This window comes from Tachypleus tridentatus, chromosome 10, assembly GCF_004210375.1.
Source record: "Tachypleus tridentatus isolate NWPU-2018 chromosome 10, ASM421037v1, whole genome shotgun sequence".
Classification (NCBI taxonomy): domain Eukaryota; kingdom Metazoa; phylum Arthropoda; class Merostomata; order Xiphosura; family Limulidae; genus Tachypleus; species Tachypleus tridentatus.
The window spans coordinates 83,920,588-83,944,378 of record NC_134834.1 but is presented as its reverse complement, the minus strand read 5'-3'; the positions used below and the strand labels follow the sequence as shown (position 1 = coordinate 83,944,378).

The 23,791-nt window shown below is 33.6% G+C and overlaps 1 protein-coding gene across 2 annotated transcripts in view; it reads right to left on the bottom strand.

Annotated features, from left to right (window-relative positions):
• The window catches only part of LOC143229748 (uncharacterized), a 63,069-nt gene that overhangs the window by 34,201 nt on the left and 5,077 nt on the right, over positions 1–23,791 (bottom strand). Inside the window, exon 2 of one of the 2 annotated variants that reach the window (XM_076462502.1) lies at positions 9,387–9,431. The exons of the other annotated variant lie outside the window; for it this stretch is intronic. Within the exon in view, the coding sequence (XP_076318617.1) occupies positions 9,387–9,429 (43 nt within the window). The 5' untranslated portion in view covers positions 9,430–9,431. The remainder of the gene's footprint in view (positions 1–9,386; positions 9,432–23,791) is intronic. 2 annotated transcript variants of the gene reach the window in all.

The following is a 23,791-nucleotide window of genomic DNA, read 5'->3' as shown; positions in this document are numbered from 1 at the left end:
ATGAGTGAACAACCGTTCAGCGCCAAAACAGGGTTTCGATACCCGTGAGGAGTAGTGCATAAATACCACCTTATGCAAATATTTGCTTAACTACAAATAAACAATGGGCTGCTTATTAGCCAGAATCACATTTCCTTGTCTATTTGCTATTTCGTTAGTATCTTATAATAACCTAAAGTACATAACTGGCGTAGTTTATTATTAATTAAACAAATTTATTAATTTTTAAAGTTAACGTAGTTACCTCTGAAGCTTTTAACACGTGGTTGAGTATTGGAGTTATAGACCGAAACAGGAGGCTGGTTGGTGCATTGTTTTATGGCGGTTTAAAATACAATGTAGTGTTATGACTACCAAGGCACGATATTTTTGGGTGTAAGCAAAAGAGCGACTATCATTAAAAAATTATAGATAAATATATTTTGAACCAGATACAATCAAATAACGATAATATCATTTCAACCTTGGTATTAAACTGTTTGAGAGAATTGAATTCCACTTTATAAGTAGGAAAGTGACGAATCACATGTTCAGTAGTTTTCAAAGTGCTCTTACAATGTAGACAAAATACAAGAAGAAAACAAACAACAACAACAAACCAATGTATGTATCGTGTAGTTTGAACGACAAGTTTTAAGCCGTAAGGGATTCATTACAACATCTTGTAACGGTGTTTAAATAAACCTATGGGTTTACTTCATGGAGAGAAAAAGAAGGAATACCTATGACGCTCTATAAAGGAGTTCGAATGCGCTCAGTTAATGAAAGGATAAACCCTTGAGATATGTTCTGACAATAGAGGAAGTACCAACAAAGGAATATTGAACAAAATGTTGTCTTATCTGCCTGTTAACCTCGGGGATGCCACAGTGACCAGGAATCTGTAAATAGCAAATGTCAGGACCATCTTAAAAAGGTTGCTATAAGAGCACAATATTGTGAAAAGTAATTCATGCGAAACACCTTGAATATGGGACTCTTAACAAAATAAGGCTGCTTAGAATCAGTAGAAATAAAAATATCAGTACAAGGAAATACTGAAGCTTCCAAGCAGAAAAAAAAAAACCGAAATAAGGCTTATTAGTTCTAAAGCAAAACTATCCTTGAAGTCTGGCAAACAATTAGACATTTAAGAATTGAGTGTAAAAAAAATACAAATAGATTTCCACTTGTGTATATACATGGTCAAGAAACTCCGATACATAAGCTAAACAATTATGAAGGCGATTTATTTTGTGCAGCAGTTCTGGAAAACAGAAGTCCGCTTTTACTCTGACAAGAAGCCATGGAGACAGAAACTTTGATAAGACTGGTGGTTCCAACACAAGGAAAACAGTACTATCGTGTGGAAAATGTGAAGCGAAAACCCCAGTACATATCAAAGAATGGACTATGGTAGATGAAGCTATCAAGAAATATACATGTACTAAACCACGCGTAGTAAACCAATTTAGTGCAATATTTTCTAGATCAGTATTGCCTACGAAGATCCAAAGGAACCTAATTAGCCAAAATATGTAAAGTAGAACAAAGCAATACAATGCATGGTTCCCAAACAAATACACAATGCAGCCTGTTGAGGAACGTCCTTTTCGTGAAGAACATCATTCGACAATGAGAGGTAATCTGATCAAATCGATAAATTTGAAAGCAATGAAGTGAATTATTGACAAATAGTCTCAGAGGAAAACGTTCCAGTCCAATAAGAAACGTGACTGGGTAAATCATCTTCGCTTTTAAAAGTGATAGCTTTACATCAAGTACCAATCATATCATTCTTATCTTTTCCAGTTAATCCTCATAAGCTACTGAGTATATAACCCAATCTACTGAGATCCTCGTGCAAGTTCTTCCCACTTATTTCAGGAAGTACTTCTGACATAACTTTCTTATGTTCTCCAGTAGACCTAGGAAATTGAACAGCAACAGACCGTTCACCAAGTGTCGTCAAATTAAATGAAAGCTTCTATTAGTACCCGACAGTCAGCTAGCGTGTGTACCTTCCGAATATCTCCAGCTCAAATTACAATCTTCATAGCGGTGGAACTACACAAGCTGGTTACAGCTGATAAAACTCCTATCAGATGATTGAGTGAAGCAACGATATTGTTGGGCTTGTTTTTTAGCCGGTAGTATAGAGGGAGAAGACACAATGAACTGGGGAAGAATCGACATCTTTGACCCTTTTGAAATACGTCTTAATCTGAGGTTATTGTAAAGGTTTCCCAGGCTGTGAAGTTTTCTCTTCCTAGATTTATCACCAGCTGCCCTACCACAATCTAGTTCCAAATAATCAATAGGAAAATGTTTGCTAAACATATGATTATTCCCTATTTTGATGACAGACATGAAAAGTAGTAAAAAATATCACCATGATGTATTACATTCCGCTCTGGGGCGATACAGAGTTGAGGTACAAAAAAATAAAACCTTGGACTTACTAGGAGTATCAGTAGCAAGAAATGTTAAACAAGGTGTGATTGAAAGACAACGATCTATGAACCACACTTTATTTACCCAGATGAAAATTACACAATACTCTAACCTTTAAATAAAAAGGAAAGCAGATAATTACAGCACAATTAAAAACATTCCACTTGGTTACTTTATAAATTTAATTAATAAAAACGATAATTATTTAAATATTACTCATTCTCTTCTTAAGTAACAATAATTTTATCATTAACAGGACTCATAACCAAAATATCATTAAATTTGTTTAGATCTAGCTCTATAATATTCACTGCAAAGTATTGATCGAGATAATGAAACCAATTACAATACATATAATATCATATTACGTGATTGAATCTATAATTCACTGAAGAAGTGGTCATCACAAGTCCACAATATCTAAAACCCGATCCCACACATTTTGTTCACACCTAAAGTGTTTTTGGTTAGATAATATTTAAACTTATGACAGTTCAATCCTTATATACCTTATTTCCATGAAGGGCTCAAGTAATCCGTAATGAAGTTAGATTTCATTCACTCTTATTATTCCACATGTTACCTCAGTGGTAAATCTGAGGACTTACACGTTTAAAAATTGGAATCATTATATGTGCAGTGTGTGTTTGTGTGTTTTCTTATAGCAAAGCCACGTCGGGCTACCTGCTGAGCCCACCGAGGGGAATCGAACCCCTGATTTTGCGTTGTAAATCCGAAGACATACCGCTGTACTAGCGGGGGGCCTTATGTGCAGTCAATCTCACAATTCGTTGGTAAAAAAAGTAGCCCAAGAGTTAGCGGTGAGTGGTGATGACTAGCTGCCTTCCCTCTAGTCTATCATTTTAAAATTAGGGACTGCTAGCTCAGTTAACTTTCGTGTAGCTTTGTGCGAACTTCAAAACAAACCACACCAAGTATTCAGATTTACCCTTGAGCTACAGGGTAGCAGTATTATTTAATGTTAAACCTAAATTATAACGAATACTGGTGTGAAAAGAAACGAAAGAATCAAAACGACTAAAGTAGCAGCATTGTGAATTTTCCACGGAAGTTTCATAAAAAAAACCTAGCTAATAGTTTATAAAGCGTTTAATTTCCTATGTAAAAATTTATAAAGGTACATTTATGATCTTAATTCATCTATTAGTGGAGCTGTTTATCTATTTGTGGGGCTGTTAATCCTTGCGATAGTATGTTTATTTTAAATACTGTTTTTAACTAGCTGTTGTTTCAATTATTTTCTTTTTACTTGTATATTTGGAAGCATACGTGAATAATTCATATTGTATTCAAATATAATAAGCATACAAAATCTTTAACATTTAAGTTTTCTTTATATTTTTAAATCCTCAAATCACACATTAAAATCGCCTTAATAGTCCTTTTGGGGGTTTTAAACACTTTTACATATCTATATAAAAATCACACTAAGAGCCTTTTTAAGGGTTTTAGACATATCAACGTATAAAAATATATTTATCTTGAAGAGCCTTCCTTCTTTTGTTTTCCATTTTTTGAAATATAGAGACAATGCAAAAGGACTAATTAATGAAAATAGTTTATTAAAATATTGAGATCACCAATGGGGCCTGGCATGGCCAAGCGCGTAAGGCGTGCGACTCGTAATCCGAGGGTCGCGGGTTCGGGCCTGCGTCGCGCTAAACATGCTCGCCCTCCCAGCCGTGAGGGCGTATAATGTGACGGTCAATCCCACTATTCGTTGGTAAAAGAGTAGCCCAAGAGTTGGCGGTGGGTGGTGATGACTAGGTGCCTTCCCTGCCTTCCCACTGCTAAATTAGGGACGGCTAGCACAGATAGCCCTCGAGTAACTTTGTGCGAAATTCCAAAAACAAAACAAACAGATTATCAATGACTTTAGAAAACAGCAGAAAAATGCAGTATAAAAAATGAACTTTAGAAGATGTAATGAATTTTTATTAACTAATTCTCTTAATTAAATTAAAATTCTCCAACATGCTCGCCCTTTCAGCCGTGGGGGCATTATAATTCGACGGTCAGTCCCACGATTCGTTGGTAAAAGAATAGCCCAAGAATTGGCGGTGGGTGATAGTGACTAGCTACATTCCTTCTTGTCTTATACTGCTAAATTAGGGACGGCTAGCGCAGATAGCCCTCGTGTAGTTTTGCGCAGAATTCAAAACGAACAAACAATAAAAATTCTAATGTGCGTTAACTACGTTATTATCTACACTTTATTAAGCTATGACCTGAGTTTAACCAAGTGATAAAATACTTATAATTAAACTGTGTGTTCTTTTGGAGTATGAGCTATATCTAATTGCGTCCTAATCTAAGGTTTACTTAATTTATGAACCATGTTTACTCACCAGTTTTGCATAATTATTATGAAAAAAATGTATCAGTTTGAATAAGTTATATTATATAATGACATGTTTATTCGTGTAAAATTATTGTTACAATAAGCAATAGCAATCTGTAACTGTGTTAAGAATAATTCTATATCCAATTATAATAAAAGCTCTTGTTTTCAGTTCAGAGATAAGATAAAAATGACATTAAACCTACATGTATTTTGTACTCATCTCAATACTCATTAAGCTACAGTGAAAGTCACAAAAAGTAACACATAGTAATTTACAACACTACTACTGAACACAGTTTAGAGTCTAAAAATAAAATCTATGTATAATATGTTGTCGTATTGGTTGTGCTAGTACAGGGTGGCCCAAAACTTAGTTTTACCACAATTAAATATCTGACATGTGAATTTCGTGTTTTTCAGCGCCAGAACTCATTGATGTCTTGTCAATTTTTATGATATAGTTAACACGAACATATAGTTCCTCGGTTAGAGTGAAATAGATGAAGTTTAAAAAAGAATGGCTCCTCTAAGGCACTCAACGTCTACACCACTCTACATGTAAATCTTGGAGAAAGAAATTCATAAACTTAGAAACATCTTTAGCCATGTTATTGATGATGTGTATTTAGCAGAATAACTATATATATAATTTAGAATTAATACATTGACAAAGCTGTGTCAGTAAGATTTATTTCTGTCACAGTTTCTACAACTAAGTTTCATCACGAAGGGAATTAGCTTGTTGAAATACATATGGGTTGTTAATTAGGTTTAGGCTTATTGATAAGAATATCAACTTAAACCTAATTTCAGAGAGCATAGTTTAATAAAAGGAGATTTGAATTTCGAACGTAAATTACTAAATATTATCGCGGCTTCTATTTTAATTTTGATAACGGATACCTACCCTAATTACTGTTCCAAAGTCTGTTTATAATATTTGAGCACTGGAATGGCATTTTTCAATCGCATTGCTGTGTATAAACTGGTTACTCAGTGTAATTAACCCTGCATAACCTTGTAGAGACTGTTTGTACCAGAAATAATTTTTATGATAAAACATTTGTAATCTACTAATCACAGTCTTGGATATGTCAAAATGAAATATTGTTTGTCTCTATACTTTTCTGGTTTTCAATATTTGAACGTTTTTAGTATTCTAGGCAAAAATCAAACAAAAATTCGCCCTTCCTCCATCAGCAGGTAGTATTTTCACACAGTTATACGTTAACAGTAACAACACCTAACCATCACAGAAAAACAGTACAGTCACATCTGAAGATTCAATGGGGCTAATGTCTCTCTAGTAGGAGTAGCCCATGGAAAATTCACCGATATATTCATGCGTTTCCACAACATAATACGTAAAGTGTGCGCATAAATAAGGACGTATTGATATTTGTTATTGCATCAAGACATTATTTTGTAGGTTATTTGAAATGTTTGCTCTCATAATTTTCTTGGTGTGATTTAAAAACGACTATATTTTGAAAATGAAAAGCTAACTGTATGAAATTAATACCTATTATAAGGGAATGGTTGTAAATAGTGAGTAACTTTCCATTCAAGCTATGGTTGCTATTCAAATGATAAAGATCAATGCATATATTAAAAGTGTTACTAGAAGTGCAACTATAAATTTATATTAGTATAGTGTTAATACGGACCACATGGAACAACCAATATATTTGAGTCACATACTATTCTACCCTATAGAGCAAACCTTTCCTCAGACAAAGTCTTCTGTAAAATATACAAAGGAAAGTTTGAAAACATTCCTGGTATATCATATGAGATGATATCATTACAGCCATTCAATATATCATTTTATTTGGAAGATATATAAGTAACAAATGTTTCAGGTAGAGAATTAGAAGATATAATTCCATAAAGCATGTATTTATTAACACGATTAATGCTATCTACTTGCAAAATAAGTAGTTGTATTATATGATATACATAAAACACAACAATCTGTGTGTTTGTCTGTTCTTTATTTAACTACTTCTAGGTGGTTGGGCCACTTTTAACCAAACTTTGTGAGATGATAGCCTGGAACAAGGGACAGGTTAATGATAGATTCACAACCCTTTCTATTCTAATTAATGCTGTTGTATTTAACGTAAGTTAATATCATTTTCATTCATAGATGACGATTCCTCGACAATGGTAAATCCCAGAATTTACAACATAACATCAGAGGTTCGATTCCCCACAGTGGACACACCAGATAGCCCGGTATGATTTTCTATAAGAAAAATACACACACACTCATAGATAGTGCCACATTTTTCACCAGGAAAAAATAAAATACTGAATTTTCAGTAACAACATACACATAGTGTGAAGGCAAACAAACGTCTTATATATCTCAGACAGTGAGAAATAATTTTTTGTGGAGGAATGTAATGAAAATAAATGGCCACTATTATTTAAATAATACATCAACTCAGCTGAAGTTTGTACTTCAATAACACCAGATTGATATTGACATCTATAATTGAGTATATTAACTCAATTATCATACATCTAGATATATTTATATCCAAATGTGTTAATTCAGCGGTCATATATCCAAAGAGTGGCTTGTTTATCCAAGTGTACATGGCCATACGTTCAAATACAAGGTTCTATTACCGATGACTTCCGGTCAAAACAAGCCATATACTCAGAGTGAAATTACAAATTAGCCTGATAATGAGGATTGCTAATTATTTATACTTTTCACACGTTAATACTAATAGAGACTAAAATACCTTGTTTCTTCACTTGAGTACCCTGATGTTTACGATATTTTTCGGCCGTAAACTCATAATATTTTATGTTTTGTTTTATTTGTTTGTTTTTTTGGAATTTCGCACAAAGCTACTCGAGGGCTATCTGTGCTAGCCATCCCTAATTTAGCAGTGTAAGACTAGAGGGAAGGCAGTTAGTCATCACAACCCACCGCCAACTCTTGGGCTACTCTTTTACCAACGAATAGTGGGATTGACCGTCACATTATACACCCCCACGGCTAGAGAGGGCGAGCATGTTTAGCGACACGGGCGCGAACCCGCGACCCTCGGATTACGAGTCGCACGCCTTACGCGCTTGGCCATGCCAGGCCCCTATATTTTATGAGATTTGGCCACCTAATAAGATACTTTTAAACTAGAAAATTTCAATAAAAGTTGCTAGTTCAAATGTCTTAAATCGTACAAAAACAGTCAGTAAACAAAAGTAAGTAACTGAAATTTCTACTTTAACAGTTCTAGCATAAAAGTCAGATTTAACTCTCAGTAATAACAAAGTTTCGGAGAAAAGGTATTTTTGAAAATTAAACAAAAAATTGAAATATTGTTACTGTTATAAAATTGGCTTTTTTTCTATCTTTGCCAATAATACTAGAAATGCTTTAAAGTTAAAGGTTTAAATTTTGAAAGCCGGAGAAATGAAAAACTAACAGGTCGAAAATTATTATAAAAACAAGTTAACTGCAGAGATAGGCGCCCGCAGGAAGGTGCAAGAGGGCGTATTTGCCTTCTTACATTTCACAAACAATACTGCACGTATTATGTTGTAGACTTAACAAAGAGTTTTTATTACAACTGTAAATTTGATTTGTGTTTAACCACATATAAAATATTTAGCCTGCTGACTGACAGCTGATCCCATGTATATATGTCTTATAGACACACCCTTGAAAATATTTCTGTGGGCGCCCTTGACAGTAGATGTTTTCTTTCCTACCAAAATGATAATTATGAAACACTATTTTGCAACATTTCTGAGTTCGAGCAGAAAACCATAAATTAAAAGGAATGTGGAAAACATCTTCAGTTAACTTGTTTTATAAGCATCGTCATATTTAACGATATTTTCCTGGAATTCAAGCAAAACGACGTTGGAAGTAAAACCTTTAATTTAACGCTTTTTCTTTTGTGAATTTGGCAAATTTGTTCCTGATGAAATATAGCACAACACGAATTCTTATGATTTTATTCATTTGTACATATATATAAAACAACTTCAAAGATCTTTCCATATTTTGTTGAAAATATGGAAAAACGTCTTGTAAACAAATACATCCATTAAAACAGACTAAATAGTCAGTTTAAAAATACACAGTTGGTAACAGTATCCAGGTAGACTAAATAGTCAGTTTAAACATACACAGTTGGTAACAGTATCCAGGTAGACTAAATAGTCACTTTAAACATACACAGTTGGTAACAGTATCCAGGTAGACTAAATAGTCACTTTAAACATACACAGTTGGTAACAGTATCCAGGTAGACTAAATAGTCACTTTAAACATACACAGTTGGTAACAGTATCCAGGTAGACTAAATAGTCACTTTAAACATACACAGTTGGTAACAGTATCCAGGTAGACTAAATAGTCAGTTTAAAAATACACAGTTGGTAACAGTATCCAGGTAGACTAAATAGTCAGTTTAAACATACACAGTTGGTAACAGTATCCAGGTAGACTAAATAGTCAGTTTAAACATACACAGTTGGTAACAGTATCCAGGTAGACTAAATAGTCAGTTTAAACATACACAGTTGGTAACAGTATCCAGGATGGTTGAAACATACTTACTTTTATATCTAAGCATGTATCCGCTCTTTAGCTGAGTTGCCATATCTGCAACACAAAACAATATGAAGAAATTAATACAACTTTGTTGTGTTCATTACAATATTAAAAAATATTAAGGCTGAGACCTACAGCTAAGAACACCACTCAACGTACATAATAATGCTTCAAACCTAACTTACGACATAATGTTTTTTTTCTTCACGTAAGTTACCTGTCATGTCTTAATGATTAGTTAGCAATCTGAAGATCGTGGGCTCGAATCCCGTCACTGAGCGTGTTTATCCGTTTCATGTTGAAGGGCAATAGCATGATGGTCAATTCGTCGATTAGATTAGAGTAGCTCAAGAGTTGTTGATGGGTGGTGCTGGCTAGCTGCCTCCCCTCTAGTCTGTCACTTTTAAATTGGTTATAGATAGAGCAGATAAAATTCGATCACCTTTGGACAAAATCTGGCAAACAAACTTTACAGAAGTTCCTGAATCCGTATTCTATTTTGCTTCCTATGAAACTTTATTTTTGATATATCAGTAGAAAGAAACAGTAGTCAAAAAATGAGTAAGATTTAAAAAGTCCATGATTTCGATGTGATGAATATATTTAGAACACTGGTTATGAATTAAACTGTTAACTAGATGGATAGATTTAGATTCCACGTTTATGTAATAAAAAAAACATATTGTATGAATCACTTAATATTTTTTCTTTGCTTTCACTCTTACGTTTTTAGAAGGACTAATATAGTTTTTTTTCTCCCTTTAACGTTGCTGTTATCTGACCAGCTTCGGGAACAAGAGGCCTAGCTTGTTTAACTGTTGGTTTCCCCTTCTGTTGCGGCTCCGAAAGGAAACAATAACTGTTATTGTATTATGTTCCCTCAAATAAAGTCGTTTCATTATTCTTATAAACCATCATTTGTCAATTTAATACAAAGAAAAATAATGGTTACACATATTTTTCTCTAGGTATGGATTTACGAGGAGTCTGAGGATCACCAGAGGTGAATATCAACTGTATTCACGTCTCTACTTAAAAGCAATATCTTAGACTGAGATAATAAATGAAACCGAAATTGAAAATACTAGTATATGATAATCTAAGTTATACGGAGATAGGATATTATAAACACAATGATGGGAAGAATAGGCGGGAATGAGGTGAAGAAGGTGAGTTATAGGTCATGTGTGTTATACGGAGAGATGCAGTTACTTACGTGTGTTGTATAATGGTATGCAGTTACTTACGTGTGTTGTATAAAGAGATAGAGTTTTTACTGTGAATAAATGTACAAGGATTGGACGATAAATAGAAACACTTTCAGATGAGTTCATTCTTCTCCCGGTGTTAAACATTGATTCAGATTAGTTCATTCTTCTCCCGGTGTTAAACATTGATTCAGATTAGTTCATTCTTCTCCCGGTATTAAACATTGATTCAGATTAGCTCATTCTTCTCCAGGTGTTAAACATTGATTCGATTCAGATTAGTTCATTCTTCACCCGATATTAAACATTGATTCAGATTAGTTCATTCTTCTCCCGGTGTTAAACATTGATTCAGATTAGTTCATTCTTCTCCTGGTGTTAAACATTGATTCAGATTAGTTCATTCTTCTCCAAATGTTAAACATTGATTCAGATTAGCTAATTCTTCTCCCGGTGTTAAACATCGATTCAGATTAGTTCATTCTTTTCCCGATATTAAACATTGATTCAGATTAGATCATTCTTTTCCTTGTGTTAAACATTGATTCTGATTAATTTATTCTTTTCCCGATGTTAAACATTGATTCAGACTAGTTCATTCTTCTCCCGATGTTAAACATTGATCCAGATTAGCTCATTCTTCTCCTGGTGTTAAACATTGATTCTGATTAATTTATTCTTTTCCCGATGTTAAACATTGATTCAGATTAGTTCATTCTTCTCCCGGTGTTAAACATTGATTCAGATTAGTTCATTCTTCACCCGGTGTTAAACATTGATTCAGACTAGTTCATTCTTTCCCAGATGTTAATCAGACAAGAACTTGAACTAACTAATTCATTAATTATTTCTTATTAATCCAAACTGCACAGCTTGAAATACTATAAAATCGTATTATAACGAGACAATTAACCAATAGTTCTCATAAGGCAATTGTAAAAATGGTTGGAAGATCACCAGAAGTGGCTGAACCGTCGTGCTTTATACTAATCTGTTTCCTCGATGAATGAAACTAACATCTCAATACACATTTCATGAACTGGTAGATGCAAATATAAAGAACTAAAGCAGATATTAAACCTCTTCCAATGTTTTTTTTCCTTATAATTTGCTGTCTTAACTCTGTGGTTCCGTCAAGAAAAGGGCATTAAACTGATGAACAGATTTTTGAAAGAGTTTCTGATCGTGACTTTGTGAAAGCAGCTACTTACTAAATTTGTGAACTTATCTTTAATGGTTTGTAATTTAAAAATTGTATAAGGGTTGTCAAAAATGATAATAAACCAATTCTAGAGAAATTTTAATTGATGTTTTGAAGTAAGACACGGAACACGTGGCAAAGCAGCCGTTTTTATTGAAGAAGATTTCGAACGTATATTTTACACACACATGTATTATGATTGCTGAGAACGTGTATCTTGATAATGCGCCATTCACTTTATGTAGTTAAGCAGCCACCGTATTCTAGGATATTTCGAACGTATACTTTACACATGTATAATATGATAGTTAAGATGTGAATCTTGCTACTGTGACTTTCGTCTTTTCGTAAGAAATATTTCCGTGTTTTGATTATTCAATCACTTATGTGTCTCAGCCAGGTTAGTTTGCTGTCATATATAATTTCTAGGAATTTATCGGACATTTCATGCCTAAAATGGTGTTGTAAAATGGTAACTTTATAAACTGTTTGTTGGAGTTTTGTGAAAAAGAATAGCTTGAGCTTTAGAGAAATTCTTAACTACTTGTTAGTAAGAGTATCAGTTTATAACATTGTTGATGCTGTGTTTTTAATTATATCCGTGGCTTTAACAGGGTTGTGTAACAAATAATGACATCATTAGGATAGGTAAGGGGATGTTGACAACAAAGAGGATGTATAATAAAATCTAAGGGCGGATGAATGAACTTTCTTCCAATAAATCTGTTTATTTAAACCAAACAAAAACTGGGAGGTAATCATGTTCTCTTTGATATCTATAAGCTTCTCTCTCATTTTTTGCCACACAAAATTTTTATATTAAATTTTCAGTAACTATGAAGGGACTAAAGACTTCACCTTGATCTTAGTTTGTTTATTATTATCTGAGAATGAACTGGTACTCTATACGTAAGGATGGCACGAACGCTCGTATTAAAGCAATACAAAAGTCATCTGGAGTTTCTTCCTTACAAGTCATCAGAAGCTAAATATAAAGAGCTGCATTGCATAGTTGCTTTAACTCTGGTATATATGCCGCTTTTCAGCTATCCAGGGTACCTAATCAAAAACAAAATCGAGATTTCTTATTTTCTTTTATTGCCGTCTTTTTTCAGCCGGTCTAGCGATTCTAGCTATGGCTATAAATTTTATCATTTGATGAAACAAAAACGTCTTTACGACTTTTGACTATCTATTTTATAACTATTCAGTGGAAAATTTATAAAGCTTTAAATACACTTTCTAATCTAGTAACCACCTACGCCATCTTATGAAAACAGCAGACAAACAAGTACTAGGAAAAGTTTATCGCTAAATAAAAGCTATGTAAGGATGGCTGCTAAACTTGGAAAAAGAAACCAAACAAACTAGGAATGGAAATGGACATACTATTTAATCGGATAATGATCACATAGCAGACTACGCTGTCTCGACTTCACATCTGCATAGTATATTCCCATATCAATGACAACAACAAAAAAGTAGAACCAGAACTTCCAATCGTAAATTATTACTCTAGTGTAAGATAATCATAAAATTGTATTCTAAAGTTAACTAAAGAAAAGGCATAGTGATAAAAGCTGAGGTTCTATTCAAACATGAAACATTTGATAGACAAAGTGGAGAAGTCAGTAATGTATGGATTTTATTCTCTGTATAAAGTTAAGACTGTTTAGTTTGCTGTGTCATCATTACCTGGATCAGGTGATATGTGTCCACTTTCATTCTTATCTTGTTTGATTTCTTTTTTGAAGTTTTAGCTAACTAACTAATATGGCAGTAATTTAGATTTAAAGGTCTGGCAGACTTTGAGGGGGCCTGCTGGACAACCAGGGGCGCTCAGATACTGTGATTTCTCTTCAACCCCGCTCATGATTGTAATATATTAAATATATTGTAACATATTTTTCAAGTTCAATAGTTAGTCGTGCATAGCTTTTTATTTAGCAATATCTGTTCCTAATAGTTGTGCAGTGTTAGTATTAAACCAATATAATGATAGAATATGCAAAATATGGTTTAGTCAAACAGATACACTCAAGCTGTTATCATTGCTACTACTCTCCAGTGGCTCAGAGGTAAGCTTGCAGGCATACTAAACTGAAATTTGATATTGGTGAAAAGCAAGATCACATACAGCCCATTGTAAAACTTGGGGCTTGACAACAGTTAAACCAAAATCACTGATATTTTAACAGGTCCGTCAGAGCCATAAATATAACATAGTGTTCGTAGTTTCAGTAAGAACTTTGTTAAAGAAATTATGACAAAACAAAAAGGAAATATGTGTTTCTTTAAAAAAATGAATCAGGTGCAATAATTATACAAACCAGAAGGATAAAGCAAAGGACGATTTATAGCTCTACATGTTGAAAAATGCTCCTACAGATGAACATTCAGAGTAAACAGAAATGTTCCTGAAATAATGAATTTACCTTCATCTAAGTTTTAAAAATCTGAGGTCCATTAGGTAAATAGTAAAAAATATATTAATTTTTCAAATTATATGATAAAATTGATTCAACCGTAGTTGAGAAAAGAGTGCTTTGTGAATGAGGTTAAACACAAATATTTTTTGTTTCAAAAAGTGCACTCAAACCCAAAGTATTGTTGTCATATCATTTCAAAGGAATACACTGAAACCTAAGACGATGCTGTGCCAATTTAAAAGCTAAACCTAAACCTAAAACACTGTCACGTGACTTCAAAAGAGTATATTCGATTACATGCCAGGATAACGTATTTTCTAAAAAAAGCTGACACCAAAAACAATGTAATCTGAGTAGCGAATGATGTTTTGGAAGCCAAGAAAAAGTCACGTGTTAGTTGAAACACAAACAACGGTATACGATTTCAAAATAATTTGCTAATCAAAAACTTAAGCAAAAATCAATGTATACTTGTTTCCTAGAGATACAATTTGAAGGAAAAGCTCCACGTTTTGACTAATTGACCTTGGTACAAATCGTATCAACATTTATAACACCGTAACAGAAAAACAGCCGAGTGTTCAATCAAAATTGAAAGATAAATACAGTCCTTCGTCGTACGAGATAGACGGATATGTGCGACAAGAAATTATACAACAAATAGATTTTTCATTCTTGCCTAGTAAATAATCCGGTCCTTTCAATACGATTTCGTAAATAACCAGAATGTTTTCGATCATAAACAATCACATGAAAACTCGACCGTCAGTAAAACCTTTCCGTCATGAGAAACCCTGCACCTTGATTTATCTACAGCTTGTTACTGTTCCCATAAGCTAGTTGCTTTTAGTTGAAAATGTAGAGGTGCATGGTTCGTTTGTTTTTTGAATTGTGCTAGCTGTTCCTAATTTAGCAGTGTAAGACTAGAGGGAAGGCAGCTAGTCATCACCACCCACCGCCAACTCTTGGGCTACTCTTTTACCAACGAATAGAGGGATTGACAACCACATTATAACGCTCCCATGGCTGATATAGCGAGCATGTTTGATGCGACCGGGATTCGAACCCGCGACTCTCAGATTACGAGTGGAACGCCTTAACCTACCTGGACATGCCAAGCCTAGAAGTACGTGGAGAAAACAACAACAACAATAGATTTAGTGACGCTGTACATCTATGAATAAATAATTACTGTAATGAAAGGGTTTCCGTATATGAGATAAAAAGTTTGGCCCACGTTCTTATTTAGCCAGGTGAGGGGCCTATTAAACTTTATGTATTTAGAAACCAAAGACTTAGGGCCCGGTATGGCCAGGTGGGTTAAGGCATTAGACTCGTGATCTGAGGATTGCGGGTTCGAATCTCCCTCACACCAAACATGTTCGTCCTTTCAGACGCGGGGGCGTTATAATGTTACGGCCAATCCAACTATTCGTCGGTAAAAGAGTAGCCAAAGTTTTGACGGTGGGTGGTGATGACTAGCTGCCTTCCCTCTAGTCTTACACTGCTCAATTAGGAACGGCTAGCGCAGATATCTCTCGAGTAGCTTTGCGCGAAATTAAAAAAACAAACAAACCAAAGGCTTATCACTTTTTAAATTGATCATTATCATGTTTACAATCAAGGTATTTTTTTCAAATAAAATTGAGATACCTGATTTCGTCTTATTGCTATTATTTAAAGGTGTTATGTCATTTTTAGTGATGATGTGAAAAATGATTTTGTGAGTTAAAAAGCACCACCAGTTTTTGTAGAGATAAAAATAGATATCGTAAAATTAACTATAACTTCAGCACAAATATCCACTACAAAGGTACGAACTATTAAAACATTATCACTCCAAGGATTTAGTTTAAAAAACTACTTGTATTATGCTTCTGTTAAATTCCTTGAGTAAAATTATTTTAGGTAATATTTCAAACAGGAAAAAAAAACTCTCCACGATAAATCTAATTTAGCATAAAAATCGATATAATCGAACCCTATCATACCAGGAATGTATCACTGTGTCAGGTCATGTTAGGTAATACAAGATATTTATTCACTTTTAAGTACTTGTAAATAAAATATAGACGTATCTCTTACACTAATATAATAAATAAAAGAAAGACGCTCGTGAAATACAACGATATTTTTTATTTTGTTTTCGACCTTAGAGATTGTTTTTACTGAGACTGTGTTTATTGATATTCGTGACCTAAAGAAAAAAGTCCTAGAAACGTAATCAAGGTTCGTATCTATTAACAGTATTTGTTTCTCATGTAGAAAGGTTTTATCTAATTATAAATATTGTTTACTTTATAAAGTGCACAAATGATTTTTGATCATTTTTTTTACGTTTCAGCATAAATTTGCATTGACATTTTAATATGCTATATCCAATATCTAACGTTAGAAGACTTATCTTTAATATCAATATAAACTGTTTGAGATAGATAACAGTATTAAATCACCAGTAGGTTACAACGTTTGGTACTTTCAATCCTATTAGTATCTAAAACAAAAATTGCATTCAAAAATTGGAAATGGTAAGATAAGTAGGTATCTGACAGGTCTGTTACAGAAGAGTGAAACACAATAAAACTAATAACTAATTAATACCGAATTATAACATGAAAAGGTACACCTCTTGTAATGACAGTTTATGACCTAAAGGAAAAATTAACTAGTGTCTGAGATGATGCTTTTTACACATTTCTTCTGCAAAGTTACTTTAAGTTAATTGGTCACAAATAGGTTATTAATTTTCCTACTTGATCTGAAACAAAGAATCTTAAAACAGATCTTTATTCCATATTAAAGTAATAAAAATTAAGTATCTTTAGTTTGTTTAAAACAAAGGTTATCTGAACATTCATTTTAAAGAATAACGTATCATGCTTTGTGTACACTACCACAAAAAATATGAAACTATTATATACATATATATTTAACGGCCAGGATAAAACAGGTATTTAATACAAAAGATTGCAACTATTTTAATATAAGTCAAAGTACGCATATGTGTATTACAGGTATGCTTACGTTTAACTTCCTGTATCATCGCTATTTCAAAACTAAATACATTTTATATTAACGTCGATCCCGGCAAATAACAGCCAGATATTTTAAGAATGCTGTGGAACAAAATATAAATTCTGTGACGAAAAATCTATCTCGTTTGTTTCGTTTCTTTTCGCGGTTGTTACTCTTATTGTGATCTCTTCCATCAGTGTTTCATACCTGTACTAACTAAACGAAAGCTTGCTTGCTCTAATGGTTTGAAAATTCTACGTTGGTCATTTTTTTTCTCTGGAAACGTAAAGTTTTACCAGTTTTCAACCATGTACCTGTCCAATCAAGAACTGAAAGGTTATTCCGGAAAATAAAACATCTAGTCCCACGAGTAGTTCGATCATCCTTTAGAGAATGAAATTTGCTATGAACACTGAGATTACTTTTACGGAATGAATATAATTTATAGACCTACAGTGCTGATAACTAATTACAGATGTAATTTTAAAACTTCCAAAACTGGACTCGACTAAGCTGGGAAATATACTTAGTTCACAATTCCAAATAATGTAGTACATATTACATCCAGAAATCAAAATGATTTGTTTGCTTTTGGAGCATTGAGCTATCTGTTGTGTTTACTTCCGGCAATCGACCCTGTATTTTAGCGTTGTAAGTCTGTAGATTTATTACTGTTCCACCAGAAAACAAATCGTAATTTACAGAAATGAATGTGGGATTCGTGTATGTCTAGACTGTTTCACTAAACAGGCCAAACGTTTTCCTGATGGTACAAGAAGTGAACGCAATAAATGTTATACTATTAATTTTCCACTAGGGCCCGGCATGGCCAAGCGTGTTAAGGCGTGCGACTCGTAATCTGAGGGGCGTTATAATGTGACGGTCAATCCCACTGTTCATTGGTAAAAGAGTAGCCCAACAGTTGGCGGTGGGTGGTGATGACTAGCTGCCTTCCCTCTAGTCTTACACTGCTAAATTAGGGACGGCTAGCACAGATAGCCCTCGAGTAGCTTTGTGCGAAATTCAAAAACAAACAAACAATTTTCCACTATGTACACCAATAGAAGAATTACATTAGTAGTTTTGATATGTTTGCTGATTAATTATAATATCAGATTATATATATAAAACATTTTAAAATAGTTTGTTACTGAACATTATAATTCAATTTAAAAGACTGCTAGAAACAAGAAAAACAGAAATATTAATGTTATTATATATTCTACTCGATATAAGCTAAATCGCTACTTTATTAAAAACACCTTTCTAATACTATGTAGGATTAGTTAGTAGTAATTTGACATTTCTGGTGGTCATAATTGGCCACAACGCTCAGCTTTACACTGTAAACTATTTTTCTTTGAAAGCAAGTCAAGCTCCTGTCATGAGAACATATCCCACACCATTACAGCACTTACAGCTATTTGCGTTGTCGGAGCAGACCTAGTTTGTTTGTTTGTAGTTCAGCACAAAACTACAGAAAAGCTGTTTGTGCTCTGCTCACCATGGGTATCTAAATCTGGTTTATAACATTGTAAGTCCGGAGACATACCGATGTGTTACTAACGGGCGGAGCAAATAAAAAATAATCAACTAGTTCAGGTGGTTTTCAACACGAAACAAGATTAAATGTAACTCCAGTTATATCACGCATCACTAAAGATTTTATACGCAGCTATCTTCACATTTTAATATTTTCCTTGTCCCTCAGAACCCATTAGTTAATTAACCAATTAATGAAGTTATTTCCAAATCTTACCAAGATGAATTTTTTATAAAAAAATCAGAAAGCTAAGATACAAGAGTTGTCAAGCGATTAGGCGAAATTTTTGTTCGGTTATTAAACTTTAAAAGTGTCATAATCGCACACTAAAATTATGGCTTAACATATCTCTTTCTGCGTTTTTGTTGACAACAAGTCTTGAGGATTACATTTGTGACAAAAATCGTTACTTCTATAAGTACATGTATATATGACAGCGACATTGTTCTATGTTTCTGTCAAACACAGTAAAACCAATCTACACTAAAACGTTACAAGAGAGGTATTAGCCAGAAAATATAGTGTAATCAGATACGCAGCTGCTACAGTATTACACTCTGTCTTCTTTGAATGTCGTATTTGAAATAAACTTGCGTTACGCATACATTCATGCGAACGGGGATCAAAGATAAAACATTACACATTGCACTTGAGGTACAAACTACAATTTGAAAAGATAAACTGTACCCTAGTAAAAGTGAGTCTCTCATACTCAAGCCCAACATATGATAAAAACATGGAAATAAAATATATTAGGAGCACATTTGTATGCTCAACCTCATATTAGGAGCACATTTGTATGCTAAACCTTATATTAGGAGCACATATGTTTGCTCAACCTTAATGTTTCAATTTAAAACCTAATTTTAACCTTATATATATATATATAATTGGACTCGTGAATTATTTTGTCAACCTAATTTCCATAAAGCTTAATCAGATTACTTTTATTTTTTACACTGATTACCTATACTATTTACACTTGTTATTTCTTAAGACAAAGTGATACATTCACTCTTATATAGCAACAAGTAATACTGAACAACATCGCCTCATTATTTTCAAACAAGGGATGCAGTGTTGCTATGTCACTCAACAAGAGTAAACAGGTGATGTTGATGACTTCATGAGATAAAAGTTGTAACTTTAATACTATTCCTTCGTAGCTACAGACATTTTCATTACTTTTAATATTTATACAGCCCAAGTGTCAATCAATGTGTGTTTTTACAAATAAATTTACATTTTGGTAACGTTACCTTACTTCCAGTTCTTTAAAACAATATAAAAATAATAAAAATCTCCCACTGAACAATCCAGAGGGCACTATATTGACTGCAAAAATAATTTTACATTTGTTTTCGTACGGAATGAACACTCTTCATTCAATGAATTTTTTTTTTGTTTACATGACACTTTTGTGATGTAATAAAAATGGCGGGAATAATTATCAGTAATCTAGTTGATTCATTTGTTTTAAAACCTATGTGCTATAACGTTATTGTTATTAAATGTTACAAGTTTGATAATATTAAGTTAACATGATTTGGATATTCAACTCAGATAATTACGTGACAGTCACAACTGATTTTAAGTTATGGTAGAACGAGATGTATCATAACTACATTTTGATGTTGTCTGACGCTTTGCAGATAGAGTGATATGAACAAAAATATTTCGTTTCTCAGTTGTAACAGCCCTGGTTATTTGTTTGTTTTTGAATTTCGAGTAAAGCTACACGAGGGCTATCTGCGCTAGCTGTCCCTAATTTAGCAGTGTAAGACTAGAGGGAAGGCAGCTAATCTTCATCACCCACCGCCGACTCTTGGGCTACTCTTTTACCAGCGAATAGTGGGATTGACCGTCACATTATAACGCCCCCACGGCTGCAAGAGCAAGCATGTTTGGTGTGACGGGAATTCAAATCCTTATCCACCTGGCCATTTCAGACCGTAACAGTCCTGCCCGAAACAAAATATTCATACCCTCAAATCAACTCACTCGTAAAGATATTCAGTATCAGTGTTTAGAACTTCCAAGAGAACTCTATCCCTTGTAATCAATGGAAATGAAAAAAATATATTCTGAAACAACTTGAGGTGACAGAACCATCCAGAAAGAGGTCTCCAACAAGTCGTATCCCAGCATGGCAAGTTACGCAAGGTGTCTTATAATGGATGAGAATGCAGCATGCAACATAATCGTGAATAATCTTGGGCTGAAAAAGTGTCGAAAGTCACATGAAACAAGCTGATTTCACAACATAACCGTTTAACTGTCACCTATCTCAAGCAGCTGGAGAATGGAAATAGGTATTCATGCTCTTTCGTACAAACATACAGCTGTTAAGTCGCCGAATATAGTTACTATGGGTTTCTGTATGATTGGAATGATGAAAGAGATGCCGAGAAACAGTTGTCTTCCTACACTACATAGATATTTGAAAGCAGTAAAGATAATGATGTGATTTGGTTGTCACAGCCTTACGACAGAGCCTTTTGCAGTGAAAACTATTGTAAGAAGTCACAATCCTCAGACAGAGTATGCCCGAACGTGACAAAATGACCTGTATGAGCTGATAAAGCTCCAAAATTATTTTAATGTATATATTGAACCTGTATGTACATAGCAATTACTTTTACACATTTCTATTCACTGGAGTCAGATCGTGGTTTTTGAATGTCTGTATGAACAATGATATTTGAAATTGATTACATATTTCAAAATTAGAAGATAAAGAGAATTTAATATCTACAAGGTTTGTTCAAATTAGTGGATTGAGAAAACCTGTATTTGAAATGATCATAGAACTTAACATTTTACAATGACTTTTTATGTTAATCCTTCAGTGTTAGAAATGGTAATTCAGGAAATTACGTAAGGCATGTATTAAAAACATTTGTCGTTTGGTTTATAAGAGTTTGATACCGTTAGGAACTTCGCTAATTGATGATTTATATTTTGGTCTGACAGGGGAAGGGTTAAAATAGAACTGAGCTGAAAATTTCCAGATTGGCAAGCGAATACTAATATATCAACATTATTAAAAATTATCTTATTGCGTCAACTTTGCTAGGCATTTTACTTTTCTATCAGTGACAGGTTTTAATAATATAGAATTACCTAAGCTGAGAGCTTCTTGTCAGAAGAGCTCATCTGCACGTGACAGTAAAAATGAGGCAGCAAATAAAAATAAATTAGTTGAATCAAACAGAAAGTCGAAAATGGAATCAATAATCCTTTTACAGAGTGAAAATGACATGCTTGGAAACGTGCCTTCGGCAACGAAAACTTTGTCATTACGAGTTGTTGTAGTAATGCGCCTATTCGTTGTTACTCTCAGCATGTCGTACAAAATGGGTGAATTTTCTAGAATGGGATGATTCTGTATGATGCTTTGTATTTAATGCTAAATTTGATGCATTACGTGAAATGAATGTAATAACGGATCAATCTATATCAACTTCTGCAGTCAATGCTATTGATTTTTAACATAAAAATATCTAATCACGTGGCGGCTGCATCTCATACAAATGACTAAAATAAACATGGTATCCCTGTTTTTGTATGGCTATAACTAAACTTGTCTTTGTCATGTCAAAAGCTTTGACGATCTGGTCATTAGTAAGGTTATCTTTCCATGTCAAAAGTTGTGACGATTTGGTCATTATTAAACTCGTTTTTCCATGGCCAAAACCTACACGATCTAGCTATAATATTATTTCTCCTATGGCTAAAGTCTAAAAGATCCGGTCATTAGTAAAGTTATTTTCTCAAGCGCAAAACCTAAACGATCTAGTTATTAGTAAAATTATCTTTTCATGCCTAAAACCCCATACGAGATAGCCATTAGTAAGGTTACCTTTCTCGCGCCCCAAACCTGGATGACCTGGCTATTATTAAAGTTATGTTACCCATGTCCAACATACAGATGAGGCTTATAATAAGTTAGTTTCAGAAGCCTCATCAGCACAAGGAGAATATACCAAATCATATTGCTATTTTACCAAGTGTCATGAAGAATATAACAGTGGTCATTCCATTTGAAATATGTGTATACGTATATACTGGTTCATTACTTATAATTTTATCGGTCATGTTAAATAAGCAGCAAACGAGTGGTGTTATATCAAAACCGTTCATCGATAAAAGTCCGTTTGTGTGTCCGCTTATAATTGACGAATCATTTGACTGATTTTTTCCAACTCTGGCATGTGTCCTTAGAAACCCTCAGAGAGTGGCATGGATGTGTGTGGAGTCTTCATTCGGATCTGACCCCTATATCAACACCTGAAGGACCTATATATCTTCTCCGTGTGTCGGACATATGCACTAGACATACTTAATAAAGCCAATTTCGTCACAGTGTTGTTGGATCATTTGTTGAAGCTTTATAAACTAATAACTTGAATAACACATGAAAATGTTGAAAATCGTTTCAGTTGTAAAATAAACGCAAGAGTATTAGGCTTTAACTGTTGTTTTTTACTTCATTCTGTCTTTTCAAAAAAAATCACTTCTCTTTCAAAGTACAACATATTTATGTTCTGCAAACCACTGAAACTGAAACATAAAGGAATAAACTAACGTTTGTTAGACACGTTTAAACTAACCAAGATATATTTTAACGGATTTACTGTTGTTGATTTTTATGAAGTAAAATACACATTTTAGGCAAATGTGTCATTTGACTTATGAATTATCTCTGAAAATACATTTTGTGAAACTTGTGAAACCTAACCTGTGAAACTTTATGTATACTTGAGTTAGACTGGCAACTGAATCCCATTTTTTATGTGATTTTTTCGAACTTTCACCAGAAATAACTAAATAATTACATCTAATTAAAAAAATACTAAATACTTTAGGCATTTTTACTCTCAACTCGTTAATGATATGTTGTACAACATAGCAGTTTCTGGTTGGCCTTTACCGGTTTAGTAAAGTATCATAACAATATAACAGTTCCTGGTTTATCTTTACAAGTTTAGTAAAGTATCATAACAACATAACAG